Consider the following 15,774-nt stretch of genomic DNA (forward strand, 5'->3'; position numbering starts at 1 on the left):
AGTGTGTCTGTGTTGTACGTGAGTGTGAGTGTGTATGTGAGTGAGTGTGAGTGTGTGAGTGAGTGTGTGAGTGTGTGTGAGTGTGTGTGTGAGCGAGTGTGTGTGTGTGTGTGTGTGTGAGTGTGTGTGTGTGTGCATGTTCGGGGACAGGGCCGTGCTCATCTGCTCCTCTTGTGAGTGTGTGTGAATGTGTGTGAGTGTATGTGTGAGTATGTGTGTGTAAGTGTGTGTGAGTGTGTGTGTGTGAGTGTGTGTGTGAGTGAGTGTGTGTGTGTAAGTGTGTGTGTGAGTGTGAGTGTGTGTGTGAGTGTGTGTGTGAGTGTGTGTGTGAGTGTGTGAGTGTGTGTGTGTGCGCACGCATGTTCAGGGACAGGGCCGTGCTCGTTGGCTCCTCCTGTAAGCACAGGCCTAAATTCTCCCTGCACCGTGACTCCTGTTGTTGAGAATATCGTCATTATCAAGTTCCCCTTCGATGCAAACGAAATGTTTTCTAGACCACTTTGAACAAACAGGACACTGTCCTACTGTTAAGGACACTGGGAATCCCCTCCCCAGAGCCCTGCCCCACTAGGGAAAGATAGAAACAGGCTGGGAGTGTGGATCCACCTGCCAATGTCCACGTCCAGCGGAGAAACAATGACAGAAGCCAGAACTTGTACCTTCTGGGCCCCCAGAATAATTCTGGTCCAGACTCCCAGAGGGGGAGAAATGTTAGGGGAAGAAGCCCTGAGGCCTCTGAACCCCAGCTCCATCAGGACCCCAAGTCCTGAGCATGACAGTTTTGAGGGAGTCATCTGGGGACACAGCTCAATGAGCAGCAGCCAAGCCCGGTGTGTCCTCACCTGATACAAAAAGTCTGGCACTGTTGCTCTGCCGGGTCTCTCCCGTGTACGTGTGCTGCGTGACACAGCGGTAGTTATACAGCCCGTCTTCGTTCTGCACATCTTTGATATACAAGGCTCCCGTGGACGTGATGAGAAATCTAGATCCTGAAAGAGAGCAGAACACGGCCGCCCGGTCACAGACACAGCCAGTGATGCCCGAAGGTGAAAGGGTTTTCCCACCCATGATTTCCAGCTCACGCATGCCGCTCACTGCCACGCTGGTGGGGGTGTGACTGCCCCCGTGGCGAGCTCCCTGGCTTTTCTTTGACCTTCATGTTTAGAAAGCTTCTACCTTCAGCTCCCCACCTGCAGGGGGGTCGCTTCACAGGCGGTGAAGCAGGTCTGCAGGTGTCTGTCTTTCTCTCCCCTTTTCTGTCTTCCCCTCCTCTCTCCATTTCTCTCTGTTCTATCCAACAACAATGACAACATCAATAACAACAACAATAATAACTACAACAATAAAAAAACAAGGGTAACAAAAAGGGAATAAATAAATATTTTTAAAAATTTTTTTAAAAAGAGAGTTTCTACCTCAAAAACAAAACAAAACAAAACAAAAAACCCCACTTTTGCTTCAATCTGAAGTATTCCAGTGAACACACCCACACAAAATTCTCAGGAAGGGCCACCTGTCTGAATTCTTTGAAAGGACCATCAACACTTACCTCTAAGGTCCCAGGTAAAGATCAGTTTATTGTTTTTTTTTTTTAAGTGATCTGCTATTTCTTAAAGACAATTCAAATAAATGATGGTAATTATTTCACTTGGGGAAGAAAAAAATATGCCTCTGCATGGACGCGTGGAATATAGTCTCTGATTAATTTTTTTCTTTCAGGTAGAGGCAGAGAGAGTGAAACGACCACAGCAGCAAAGTCAGCCTCCCTGCAGTGAGGGGCAGGTGTGACCGGGCCCGCCGGAGAGGCAGTGTGCTATCCAGGTGAGCGAGCGACTCTGCCGCCCTTTCTATGAGGTTTGTGTCTATGCCGTCTCTGATACAGACACACGGCCAACGTTCACATCAAGCCCAGCGCTGCTAGATGCAGGCTGTAGATGCCCCGTTTGAAAAGTCCACCCTCACCGCTCGGCTCTGGGTGCAGGTCACAGGGCAAGACTCAGGGCACGGAGAAGGCTGCCTCCCCCACACTGTGCGTGTTCCGAGCACACTTCCTGTGTCTCTGACTCTTCCAACACAACACCCCACCTGTAATGCAGTTCTGCACAATGCCTTTCGTCTCTCCAGAGAAGCAAGACCAGCCTTTTTCGCTGCCTTCCCCAGACTCTAGTGACGTCTCCTTCCGTCAGAAACCCCCCGTATTACTGGCTTTCGTGAACTCATTGTGGGAACTGTTAACACAACTCCAGCACTTCCTGGTTACTGCTTGAAAGACAAGATTCATGGTTTCTTAGCTAAGAGAAGGACAACTCAAAAGGACAGATAAAACAGGGATTTCTCTCTCTCTCTCTCTTTTTTTTTTTTTTTTTTGAAAAATAAGAACCGAAGGGAAAACACTAAGCAGAAGTTGGACTGGGGTTGGTGCACTGCAGCAGTCAAGGACTCTGGGGTGGGGGAGCGTTCAGGTCCCGGGACACAAGGGCAGAGGAAGGCCTAGTGGGGGCTGAACTGTTATGTGGAAAACTGAGAAATGTCACACATGTACAAACCACTGTATTTTACTGTAGACTGTAAACCACTAATCTCCTAGCAAAGAAAACAAGGCTCTAGCACATGGTATTGGTTTTTTTTTTTTTTTTTTTCTCCAGGGTCATTGCTGGGCTCGGTGCCTGCACCATGAATCCACCACTCCTGGAGGCCATTTTTCCCCCTTTTGTTGCCCTTGTTGTTGTATGTGGTTATTATTATTGCCATTGTTGATGTTGTTCGTTGTTGGATAGGACAGAGAGAAATAGAGAGAGGAGGGGAAGACAGAGAGGGAGAGAGAAAGACAGACACCTTCAGACCTGCTTCACCGCCTGTGAAGCGACTCCCCTGCAGGTGGGGAGCCGGGGGCTCGAACCGGGATCCTTATGCCGGTCCTTGCACTTTGCGCCATGGCGCTTAACCCGCTGCGCCACCGCCTGACCCCCTCACAAGGATTTTTTATATTAAAAAATGGACTTTTAGCAACTACATTAAATACCTTTAAGAAACATTTACCTTCTCGATAATCTCATTTAGTTGCTTGTTCTATATATTTTTTATTGTTAGTGGCACACTTTAAAGTATGTTCTAAATGTGCTGGATACTAGAATGACCAGGCAGGCTAGATATTCTGGGCATTTATGCTTTATCCTGGACCCCAAAGAAGGTGACTAAAAATCCCTCTGACTCCTTGCTGTGTCTTCCTGCGCCGAGCACTCCTCCGTGAAGTGTGGTGTGGATGAGTGGACCGCTGTTTCCTCTCAATCTAGTGGCACGTCTGCCTAGGCAGCGCTTTCATTCCCACTTCCTTCAAAGCTGAGAGAGAGGAGGAGAAGGAGGAGGAGAAGAAGAAGGAAAAGAGAAGAAAGAAGAGAGAAGCAAAGAAAGCGGAGAGAGAAGGCAAGACGGCCTGCAGCACTGCTCCACCGCGAGTGAAACGTCGCCACTGCAGGCAGGTGCCGGGGCTTGAACCTGGGTGCTTGGACATGGCCGTGTGTGAGCTCGACTGGGTCTCACCCCTTCTTTCACGATAGAATCCCAAGTTTCAAACCTGCGAGTGAGATGGATTCTGGGGCACTGAGTCTCATATTCAGATGCTGCAACACCCAAAGAATTCCGTCATCTGGGGGGCCGTGTGGCGGCGCAGCGGGTTAAGAGCTCGTGGCGCGGATCGGATCGCAAGGACCGGCGTAAGGCTCCCACTTCGAGCCCCCCACTTCCCACCTATGGGGGGGGGTCGCTTCACAAGCGCTGAAGCAGGTCTGCAGGTGTCTGTCTTTCTCTTCCCCTCTGTCTTCCCTCCTATTTCTCTCTGTTCCATCCAACAACAACGGCAGCAATAACAACAACGATAAACAACAAGGGCAACAAAAGGGGAAAAAAACGCCCCCCAGGAGCAGTGGGTTCGTAGTGCAGGCGCCGAGCCCCGGCCATAACCCTGGAGGCAGAAAAAAAAAAAAAGACTCCTGTCTCCCTCTCACCGGTCCTGGTGTTTTGGAAGGGAGCCCTCGTAGGCGGCTCTGCAGTGATGGACACCGACACTGGGCACTGGTGCTAATTCCTTGCCCCTCAGGGCTCTTCTGGCAGAGAGATGTGCCCACTTCCAAGCGCCTCTGCTTCTAGGATGCACCCTCCGTCCTCTCCATTTCTGTTCCTCAGCTCACTGTCCACACAGCACCCAGGACAGCTGAGCAGGATGAAAGCTTGACATCGCCGGCATCTGATGGAGCCCACGAGACAGGACTGTCCTGGTTGTCTACAGTGCTCTGGACTTGGGCCTGTTTTACCCTCGTCCTCCCTCAACACCCTTCCTCTTAGCGTCTCTTCCTGGGAGACCCCGTGCCTAGTCCTCCTCTTGGGTGGCTCCTTCCCGTCACTGGATCCTCAGTTCCCGTGCCATGTTTTTCCAGCAGTAAATACACCTTGACCACAGCCACCATGACTGGGGCATATCACACTTCATTGCATCACCTCCACCTCAAGTGCTGTCTGTCTGTCTGTCTGTCTATTTTTTTCTCTCCAGAGTACCTGCACTGTGGACCCACTGCTCCTGGCGGCCATTTTTACATTCTATTAAACAGGACAGAGAGAAATTGAGAGAGGAGGGGGAGACAGAGAGGGAGAGAGAGACACCTGCAGCCCTGCTCCACTGTTTGTGAAGCATGCCCCCTTCAGACGGGGAGCCGGGGGCTCGAACCCAGATCCTTGCACAGGGCCTTGCGCTTTGTGTCATGTGCACTTAACCAGGTGCCCCACCACCTGAAACCTGACGATCTCTCACAGGTTTGTAAAAGCAGCTGAGCAGTTGTCTCCTCTAACCAGAATATCTGCGACTTGCACTTTTCTTATTTACCATTTCGACTCTGTTTCCCTGCACAGCGCCAGGTCATTCTGACTGCAAATCTTAGCGGAAGAGGTTGGGTGGGTGACGGCACCCAGCACTGCCCATACCCGAAACAGCTTCTCTGGAATCTGAATAAGAAAAGAAAGCTGAAGGATCTCTCTCTAGATTTTAACAAGAAGGCTTCTCATGTCTTCTCAAGAAGACATGAAAGAACATTTTCCCGCGAGAAATGACTCAAATACTCTCTTTTATGGAAATGAGCATATTTTAAGAGGCTGGTGTTAATTATTCTCCCATTAATCTCTCTGATTTTTTTTTTTTTACTGTGCAGTCATGCTGTTAGATCTTTAAAAAGAACACTATTGTTTTGAGGACGGTTTTAAAAGCATATTTGATTTTTCCCTTAGTCAGAAATATCTCCGAGGGTATTTAATCTCTTTTTTGCTGTTGCGATCAGAGCCGAGTTAATAGCAATTAGAACAGCAGATAGCCCCTAATAAGATGCCAAATGGTGGGCACAGCACAAGGGAAATTTCCTCCCAGCCTGCCAGTTGTCTGTCTTCTGGAACTAAGCAGAACTCGCTCCTTTCTAAGCAGTTTTCATAACAGGCTCTGCATAAAACCGGAGCAGCGAGAGCCGGCACTTTATGCCCTAAGTATTTGGGGCTAGAAAGTCGACGGGACTCTGAATTCCACTGTTCAATGTCAAATCAGCCTCAGCTCCAGAAGACCCTAGCATGGGAGGCCTTGGGTTTTGTGGAAATTAGTCAGACAGAGAAGGGACTCCGGCGGCGACCTGGTGGGTCTCCATTGACGTGGCCCGTTCAGGCTCGTGCGTGTAACTGTCGCGGCAGGGAGGTTCAGGTGCTTTGCTTCCAAAAGGAACAAAGCCAAAACAGAGGTCAGGGAGATGCCGCAGTGTGTTAGAACACCGCGTCCTTGGATGCCTTCGTCCAGGCTCAGTCAGTCCCAGGCACACCATTATCTACAGATGCTCTGGTCTACTCCACTAAAAATAATAATAATGAATGGAGGAGGCCTAGCGGGGACCCACCTGGCACGGCGTGCAGGTGTATTCCAATGTGCGAGGGCCTGGGCCTATGCGCCTGGCCCCACCTACAGGGAAGAAGCTTCAGGCGTAGTGGGGCAGGGCTGTAGGCGTCTGTCTGTCCCTCCTGCTGCTTCTCTCTCTTTTCTCTGTCTTTGACCCTCTATAGAAAGGAAAAGAGAGAGGAAGAAAGAGAGGGCAGAAGGAAGGGAGGAAAGAAGAAAGAGAGAAAAAGAAGAGAGAGGGAAAGAGAGAAAGGGACAAGGTGGTGGCACACCTGATTGAGCACACATGTTACAAAGCACAAGGATCTGGGTTCAAGCCCCCAATCCCCACCTGGGGAGGGGAAGCCTCACAAGTGGTGAAGCAAGTCTAGAGGTGTCTGTCTCTCTCCCTCTCTGCCTCCCCTTCCCTCTCGATTTCTGGCTGTCTCTACCCAATGAATAAGTAAAGGTAAAAAAGGAGGAGGAGGAGGAGGAGGAGGAGGAGAAGAAGATGATGATGATGAAGAAGAAGAAGAAGAAGAAAGAGGAATAAAGAAAAAAAGAGAGAGAAAGAGAAAAGTAAAGAATCTTTGTCAAATGATGGATTCACACAGGCACCGGAATTCTCAGCAGTAATCCTGGTGGCAGTAAAAGATGAAATAAACTAAACATGGCCAGGGAGCTGGCAGAGCAGATTAGGAGCACACTCATGCTCAGTCTCCTGCCAGGAGCTCTGGGTGTCCTCTCCCAGGGAGATGAGAGACTGGACCCGTCAGCAGCTGTCCTGTCAGACATGAACACCGCCCACCCTCCCAGTAAAATGAGCAGAAAATAAAAGGTTTGGTCAAGGGCCAGGAGAGAGCCCAGCCAGTGAGGCACGTGTCTTGCTGTGCGTGAGGCCCTTGGTTTGAGCCCCAGCACCGCAGGTGGACACCATGCATGCACCAAGGGAACTCAGTGGGTGGGGGAGCGGCGCTGTGGTGTCTCTCCCTCTCATCTCTGTCTCTGGGTGTCTCTCTTTCAGGATAAGGAAAGGGAAGGGAAGGCTACTGAGCAGCCCTGTCAGGCCTTTTATTTAGCTCTCCAGATCCTGTTAAAAAATAAAGTTTGCTCAGAGATCTGTATATTTTATTTCACTTATAACCTGGTTTGCCAATCTGTGTAACTAGCAATTTTAGCCACCAATTGTCCTCTATATAATTTTATGAATTAGGCTAAGGAAGTGTGGTGTAGATACACAATGGAATACGGCTCGGTTGTGAACAATGATGAATTCACCTACTTCACCTCATTTGGGATGGAGCTGGAAGGAATCCTGTGAAGTGACATCAGCCAGAAAGAGCAGGATGAGTGTGAGATGATCTCACTCATGGACAGACGTGGAGAAATCAGAACAGCAGGGAAACACAAAGCAGAACGTGGACTGCGTTTGGCGGATTGCCCCGAAGTAAAAGACTCAGTGAAAGGTTGGTGCATGTGTGGCGTGGGGGGCTTTCGAGTCCTGGTGCATGATGGTGGAGGGCGTCCTAGGCTGGGGGAAGCTTCCCAAGTGGCAAAACTGGTTTGTAGGTGACTCTGCCTCTGCCTCTCTCTCTCTCCCTCTTTCTCTCCCCCTCCTCTCTCAATTTCTCTCTGTCCTATTCAATAAAATGGGGAAAAAAAAACAACCTGAGAAGTTACCCACATGTGCTAACAACTGTATTTGCCACACACTATAAATCCCCCCCAATAAAACAAATAAAAGTGGTCTTCTGCTGGTGCCGTGAAGAAAGTGGAGCGACAGTGTACCCGTGAAGCATAGCACCTTGGAAACCAACTCACCTCAATAAAGATTAAAAAAAAAATAATCAGGTGAAAACAGAAAGTGTCATCAGGCCATACAAGGAGTCAGAGTCCCCGGGCCAGAAGTAAGGGTGGGGCTTTAGCCCAGGGGCCTGCGAGCAGCTCCCAGCTCTGGGCTGGTCTCCATGGAAAGAGGGAGCTGGCAAACACGCTCAAGCCCCCTCAGAGCCTCTCCAGCAGACATCTTGTTCGTGTAAATAAAGTTCTCCCGGTGAAATCCTCCTGCAGTTAAATGGGGCTCAATTACCCACACTCCGCGCTGGAGTCCGCATGCCGTGCGTGCTGACTCGGTTCCTAATTACCTAGTTAGCTTGTTAATGACCAGATCTTCCGCACTTGAGCGGAGATTCCAGTCTGCCATTAATCTCTCCTCTAGTTAGATTTCCAGTGATTTAGAAGAAGATATCCTTACCAAGAACAGTTTGATTTTTAAGAGAATTATTTTCAGGATTAAAAAAAAAAAAAACAGTATGAGAATTGTCTAAAACTCGTCATTACTCATTCATGGACGAGTAAGACCAACCAGTGGGGGTGGGAGGGAGACAAAAGAAGCCAATACATAAAGAGAATAAAAGAAAAAAAGAAAAAAAAAGGTCACAGGCTGTGAGGAGTACTGGGATCAAGACACTGAGCGGACCCCAGACGGGCAGTCACCCTTTAGACCGGAGGCCTCCGACAGGGCTGGAGAAGAGGTGCGTGTCCGAGGAGGCTGGGGCGGAGCCGCCAGTCTGAGGCCCACACGGAAGGGCGGCGTGTGCGGCAGTCCCGAGTTTAGTATCAAGGTGGTGTCTTCAAGGAGCTGAAAGCAGTGTTGTCCTCAGAACAGAACTTAGAGGACAGGGGATTGTTGTGCTGAGGAAGGAGACTGGGGCAGCAAAAGACGATGAGGTGAAAATGACGTCTGGGCACAGAATCTGGACAGACAGAAGTCATGAAGAATGGGAACAGACATGGGCTGTGGACACTTCACATCCTGGGGAGGGGCTTGTCACGGCGTGGGTGATGACCTACTATGCGGCTTGGGATCAGCTCCATGAACTGTAACTTTCTTCTTAAAAAAAAAATAAATAGAGGTGGGAAGGAGATAGCTTATGGTTATGTAAAGAGTCTCTCTTGCTCGAGGCTCCCAGGTCCCAGGTTCAATCCCCAGTACCACCATAAACCAGAGCTGAGCAGTGCACTAGCTGAATGAATGAATAAATAAATAAATAAATAGGAAGTAGAGATGATGGGACAAATCAGCAAAAGCACAAATTGCAAGTGTAAGTATGTGATAAAGGTTTTGATTTACATGTGCCTATAGAGTCTTAGGCTTAGACGTGTGCGTGTGCGTGTGCGTGTGTGAGTGTGTGTGTGTACAGGTGTCTCTGTGTGTATGTCTGTATTCTGTGTTCTCACAGAAAACGCAGTCATAGTAATTCCTGCTTAGGACTCAGAGGAAAAGTGCCTGAAGAGAAGGACATGGCAGCTTGGAGCTTCTGGAGCTCCATTTCCCAGGTGAGAGGAAGTCTGCCAGGCCCCTGGTAGCTGGAGTCCTTACAGTCCTCTCTCTAAAAGTGCAGACCGCAAGGGCAGAAGGCCAGATCCAGTGTCTGATTCTCCTTTAAAACATACTTCATTTGCAAAGGATGACAGAGGACCTAGTGGGGGTTGTATTGTTATGTGGAAAACTGAGAAATGTGATGCATGTGCAGACTATCGTATTTACTGTTGAATGTAAAACATGAACTCTCCAATAAAGACATTAAAATAAAAAACATACTTCATTTGCAGAAACAGGACATGAGCTCAGTACCTTACACTGGCATGAACTCTCTGGACTGACTTTTCATTCTGCATTTCAGCAAAAGAGAAAGAGAGAGATGAAAAAAACAAACAAACAAACAGAGAAGAGGGGGCAGGCGGTGGCGCAGCGCGTTAAGTGCACATGGCACAAAGCGCAAGGTCCGGCTCAAGCCCCCGGCTCCCCACCTGGGGAGGGTCACTTCACGAGTGGTGAAGCAGGTCTGCAGGTGTCTATCTTTCCCTGTCCTTTTCTATCTCCCCTCCCCACTCAGTTTCTCTCTGTCCTATTCAACAATAACAGCAGCAGCAACAATAACAATGGAAAAAAAAATGGCCTCCAGGAGCAGTGGATTCGTAATGCAGGCACCAAGCCCCAGCGATAACCCTGGAGGCAAAAAAAAAAAAAAAAGACAAAGACAGCAGCAAGGGAGAGACTTCACAGCACCTGTCCCCCATCCACAGAGCTTCCTGACAATGTCCCTGGTGCTGCCATGCGGTGGTGCCAAGGCTGGAACCCAGGGCTGTGGACACAACATGGACTGGCCTGCATCTTGCCACATGAGCCAGCCCCAGCCCCAGCCCCAGCCCCAGCCCCAGGCCCTGCCCCAGGCCTGGCTGCAGGTCTGCAGGTCTCAACAATGTGTTTCCTGAGGACCCCTGACCATGTGTGAAGGGATCCCAGTCATCTGCTGAGTCCTCCACACAGCTGGGAATGCAAGCATTTCCCGGCCAGAACATCCCCTGGGAGAAAGCATGGCACCACCCCGCCCAGGACTTCTAGGCTTTTCATGCTCTGACCTTGAACAGACTCCTGTGTCATCACCCGCTGCTGAGGAAAATATGGATCCACCTGCCAATGCCCATGTTCAGCGGGGAAGCAATTCCAGAAGCCAGACCTTCCACCTTCTGCACCCCACCGTGACCCTGGGTCCATACTCCCAGAGGGATAAAGAACAGGAGAACTATCAGGGAAGGGGATGGGACACGGAGTTCTGGTGGTGGGAAATGATAGTTGTATCCCTCTTATCCTATGGTTTTTGTCAATGTTTCCTTTGTATAAATAAAAATTTTCAAAAACTTGTGGTCTGGGAGGTGGTGCAGTGGATAGGGCTTCGGACTCTCAAGCATGAGTTCAATTCTCGGCAGCATATGTACCAGAGGGATGTCTCTGGTTCTTTCTCTCCCTCCCATCATTCCTTATGAATAAATAAATAAAATCTTTTAAAAAAACATTAAAAAGGAAGCCACTGGCCTGGAGTTTCTTGCAGGCAGCTGCTCCTTTGGCAAACCCTGTCCTGACTTTGCTCTGTCTCTTGTTCAAACACCTGATACACATTTTTTTTAACTTGCAAGTCTTTGCCAGAAAGAACTGTATCACATTCTTCATTATACTAAGTTACAAAATAATGCTGAAGACAGAATGAGGGGTGGGAATCTTGGACTGATGGACACTGCTGTCAGTATCCACCTAAAACAGGGGAAAGAAACAATTCCCCCCCCTGCGTGCTGGCTCCTCTTATGGCTGACATGTCAGAGTCCCAGGGGCGAGGCGTTGCCAGTCCCGTGTGGCTCTGTACCCCTGCGCCCCGTGTGGAAGCACCAGCTGCAAGTTCGTCATCTTTCAGAGCCTGATTCTGGGCTCTGCTTCGTTTTGCCCTGGGCTCCCTCACAGGCAAATAGCATTGAAGTAAAGCCAACAGAAAGGAAGAAATATGAAAATGCAGCCTACTTCTTTTATTGCCAAGTAACTATTAATGGATTCTGTAATAGGAACAACATTAAAAGGAAAAAAATCCGCAGGGTCCTCAGTCTCTGAAAAATTTTCTGATGCTCAGATAGTTGTTGAAGAGAAATACAGAATGGAACAGGGCAGCCCTGAGGGTGTGAGTGAGTGAGTGTGAATGAATGTGAGTGTGAGTGAGTGTGAATGAGTGAGTGTGTGTGAGAGTATGTGTGAGTGTGTGTGAGTGTGAATGAGTGTGAGTGTGAATGAGTGAGTGTGTGTGAGAGTATGTGTGAATGAGTGTAAGTCTGTGGGTGTGTGTGAGTGTATGAGTGTGTAAGTGTGTGAGTGTGTATATGAGTGTGTGAGTGTGAATGAGTGTGTGTGTGAGTATGTGTGTGTGAGTGTGTGAGTAAGTGTGTAAGTGAGTCTGTGAGTGTGAATGAGTGAGTGTGAATGAATGAATGTGTATGTGAGAGTATGTGTGAGTGTAAGTGTGTGGGTGTGTGTGAGTGTATGAGTGTGTAAGTGTGTGAGTGTGTATATGAGTGTGTGAATGTGAATGAGTGTGTGTGTGTGAGTATGTGTGAGTGAAAGTGTGTGGGTGGGTGTGATTGTGAGTGTGTGTGTGAGTATATGAGTAACTGTGTGAGTGTGTGTATGTGTGAGTGAGTGTAAGTGTGTGGGTGGGTGTGAGTGTATGAGTAAGTATATGAGTGTGTATGTGACTGTGTGAGTGTGAATGAGTGTGTGTGTGAGAGTATGTGTGAGTGAAAGTGTGTGGGTGAATGTGAGTGTGAGTATATGAGTAACTGTGAGTGTGTGTATGTGTGAGTGAGTGTAAGTGTGTGGGTGTGTGTGAGTGTATGAGTGTGTAAGTGTGTGAGTGTGTATATGAGTGTGTGAATGTGAATGAGTGTGTGTGTGTGTGAGTATGTGTGAGTGAAAGTGTGTGGGTGGGTGTGATTGTGAGTGTGTGTGTGAGTATATGAGTAACTGTGTGAGTGTGTGTGTGAGTATGTGTGAGTGAGTGTAAGTGTGTGGGTGGGTGTGAGTGTATGAGTGTGTAAGTATATGAGTGTGTATGTGACTGTGTGAGTGTGAATGAGTGTGTGTGTGAGAGTATGTGTGAGTGAAAGTGTGTGGGTGGATGTGAGTGTGAGTATATGAGTAACTGTGAGTGTGTGTATGTGTGAGTGAGTGTAAGTGTGTGTGAGTGAAAGTGTGTGGGTGTGTGTGAGTGTGTATGTGAGTGAGTGTGAGTGTAAGTGTGTGAGTAAGTGTGTGTGTGTGAGTGTATGAGTAACTGTGAGTGAGTGTGTGTATGTGTGAGAGTATGTGTGTGAGTGTGAGTGTATGAGTGTGTGAGTAAGTGTGTGAGTGTGTATGTGAGTGTGAATGAGTGAGTGTGTGTGTGAGTGTGTGTGAGTGTGTGTGTGAGTGTGTGAGTGTGTGTGTGAGTGCGTGTAACAGTTATTTCCCCAGAAGGACTACAGGCAGAATGTTTCTGGAACATAAGACAGAAAGACAACAGACAGGAGCTGGGGTCGGGGGTGGGTGGGTGTTAAGACCTGGCCCATTCAGTCTGAGGCTGGGCAGTGGCCTTCTTCTTTTTAAAATTTTATTAGTGATTTAATAACTATTTACAAAATTATAAGGTAATAGGGCATAACTGCACCACTGCCACCACCAAATCTCTGTGTCCCCATTCCCTCCATCGGAAACTGCTTGAGTGGTTCTCCCAAGGTCACAGGTATGGGTTGGCTATTATATTTATTTATTATAGATACAGAGAGAAACTGAGAGGGAAGGGGTTCTAGAGAGGGGAAGTGACAGAGACACACCTGTAGATGGGAACCAGGGGATTGAACCCGGGTCCTTGCACATTGTAATGTGTGTGTACCACCACCTGGCCCCCAACTATTATTTCCATAACTATCTACACACACACACACACACACACACACACACTTGACCATTTTTTTCTATGACCATCTTTCTCTTCCTAACACCTACACTGGTTACTACTTCCGAATGTCCCTCCCTTTGTCCTCTTCTCTCTCCGGGTCCTGATGGAGTCGGGGTTCACAGCCCTCTGGTCATCTTCCCCTGACATCTCTCCCCCTCTGGGAGTCTGGACCCAAATTCTCTATGGGGAGCAGAAGGTGGGAGTTCTGGCTTCTGTCATTGCTTCTCCGCTGGACATGGGTGTTGGCAGGTGGGTCCAAAGTTCCCCACCTGTTTCTACTGTTAGCTACGGTGAGAGGTGAGCTTCTGGGACACATTCTGGGATGACATGAGGTCGTCTTGGGCAGCGGCCTTCTATTTGCAGCTGAAGGAAAGCAAATTCTCTGCTACTTTGTAGACAGAGTCCACAAGACCCTCCTCATGTCTCTTAACCTGGAGTGCATTTACTGGTGGTCTGAGAAGCAAGGCGGTGTGTTTTACACCTTACAAAGGCAACTTGAGTTTTTAATAGCTCTTCACACCACACCCATGAGAACAGAGACCATCTGAAGACTCAGTCTCCTCCCTCAACGAACTTATCAGGCTGGGTTCCTTGGAAACAGTTGGCAGAACTGAAAGCAACTGTGCACTTTGGGCAGCGCGTCTGGGAAGGCTGTGTCCCTCTGCAGACGACGTCCCGGTGTGCGGGTACGTGAGTTCTTGGCCCAGGGAAGGCTGTGTCCCTCTGCAGACGACGTCCCGGTGTGCGGGTACGTGAGTTCTTGGCCCAGGGTAACCAAAGCTTACTTTCAGGTTTTGTTTTTCTTTCCTAGATTTCTGATATGTTCTTTCTACATTTCTGATATCAGTGACTCTTTACAAGTTCCGTTTAAAGCATGTTGACTTCACAATGGCAAGTCTCACTGCAAATACAGAATACATGTAATCACCATGAACCATTCAGAAATCCATAGAGTCGAGCTGGGGAGACCTCTCAGTACATGAGACTTGCCTGGCTCAGAGCCCATGTTTAATCTCTAGTACTGTCCTATGACCAAGCTGAAAGTGCTAAGAAGATCTTCCTCAAAAAGAAAGCTGGTGACCTGGGAGGTGGTCAGGTGGATCAAACAGTGGGCTTTTAAAAGTAAGGTCATGAGTTCATTGCACATGCCAGAGTGACGCTCTGGGCCTCTCTTTCTCTCCCAAAGAAAGAAATCTACGGAGTTCAGTTTGATCACTTCACTATTTCCTCCAGTGCAATTCAACTTGCTTTTAATAAAAGTAGCATCTAAGAGTGTAAACAATGAATGCAGAGCCCTCGTGTTGAGGAATAATTTTCTCTCCTATGATAGTACGCAAAGGCTTTCTCTGATGTACATTTTACTCATCATGATGTCCTCTGATGAATTGTGTTCATGTCATGCTGTGACAACGTCAACTTGTCACTCAGCGAGGATAAAACGAAGTCGTGCTGAAGGTCTAGCATTGAAGTCATCTGCCTTTCATTTCCTGGCATTAAGTTTTAATCAGAGAATATCCTTTTAAATAACCAACATTTTGTGGAGATGAATTGTGTAAATGACAGCCATCAAAGAAAAGCTAATGTCATGAAAAAAAAAAAAACTCTGGCTGCAGGGCATGGCTTATTCTGGTTCACATAAAGACATTCAGGGCACCACGCAAAGGCGTGAGGAAGGCTCCACGTTCACGGCTGAATATCCATCATAGCTTTTTGACATCAATGCTTTCTACAATGCTTTTTTTGGGCACATTTACACCATTCTTTGTGAAATTCTCAAAATTGCCCTGATCATATGAGCCGGGTTGGGGAGGGTCCTGCCATCAAAACTACGACTAAGGGGGCTGGGAGGCGAGGCATCTGGGTGGGCACACACAACGTGCAAGGCGGGCCTGGGTGCTAGACCCTGCTCCCCCACCCGCAGGGAGGAAGCTGTAAGAGTGGTGAAGCAGGGCTGCAGTGGCTTCCTCCCTGCCTCTGCCTTCCATTCCAGTTTCCCCTTCTCTGCCTACTCAGGAAAGAAACAAACCATTCTAGAGCATGACTAGAAATGCAGTTGAAATGTGTGAGAAGCCATGATAATCAGAGATTCCATGAAAGGAAGACCTTGTCAACCCACACTGAGAGCAAGGTCCTGTAGAGGCCCATAGAGGGGTCTATTATGCTGTTCCTGATGGAGACAACTAGTGACAGAGAGAGGGATCTGTTAGAGGTCTAGGCCCATCATGTCTGTGTGGGAATCCCAGGGCTCCGTGACCAGAGCCCCAGGTGACAGGGTGGCCTGATAGTGACTAAAGAGTCATCATTAAAGTCTGCCAGTCTCTTGCCCTTATTCAGCTTTTGTAGTCTGTACTTTGTGTGACAAGGTGAGCCCTGGAGTGACTGAGGGACATGTAATAGGAGGCAGGTGAGGAGGGTGTCTCGGTCTAGGTAGACACTGCTGGATTAGGTACCTTATGGTGTCTTTTTAGGTCTTTCTCCTTGCTTGCTGCATTTATTGACTTACTGCCATGTCCGGTGTGTCCAGAAAGGTGTCTGGGTGTTCCTTATCCTTCAAGG

General features: G+C 48.4%; 1 protein-coding gene across 1 annotated transcript in view; it reads right to left on the reverse strand.

Annotated features, from left to right (window-relative positions):
- The window catches only part of LOC132540325 (cell adhesion molecule DSCAM-like), a 69,138-nt gene extending 68,052 nt beyond the window's left edge, over positions 1 to 1,086 (reverse strand). The window contains exon 1 of the mRNA XM_060197130.1: positions 843 to 1,086. Within this exon, the coding sequence (XP_060053113.1) occupies positions 843 to 1,086 (244 nt within the window). The remainder of the gene's footprint in view (positions 1 to 842) is intronic.
- Positions 1,087 to 15,774: the final 14,688 nt, after the last annotated feature.

The sequence above is a fragment of the Erinaceus europaeus genome, chromosome 9 (assembly GCF_950295315.1).
Source record: "Erinaceus europaeus chromosome 9, mEriEur2.1, whole genome shotgun sequence".
NCBI classification, from domain to species: domain Eukaryota; kingdom Metazoa; phylum Chordata; class Mammalia; order Eulipotyphla; family Erinaceidae; genus Erinaceus; species Erinaceus europaeus.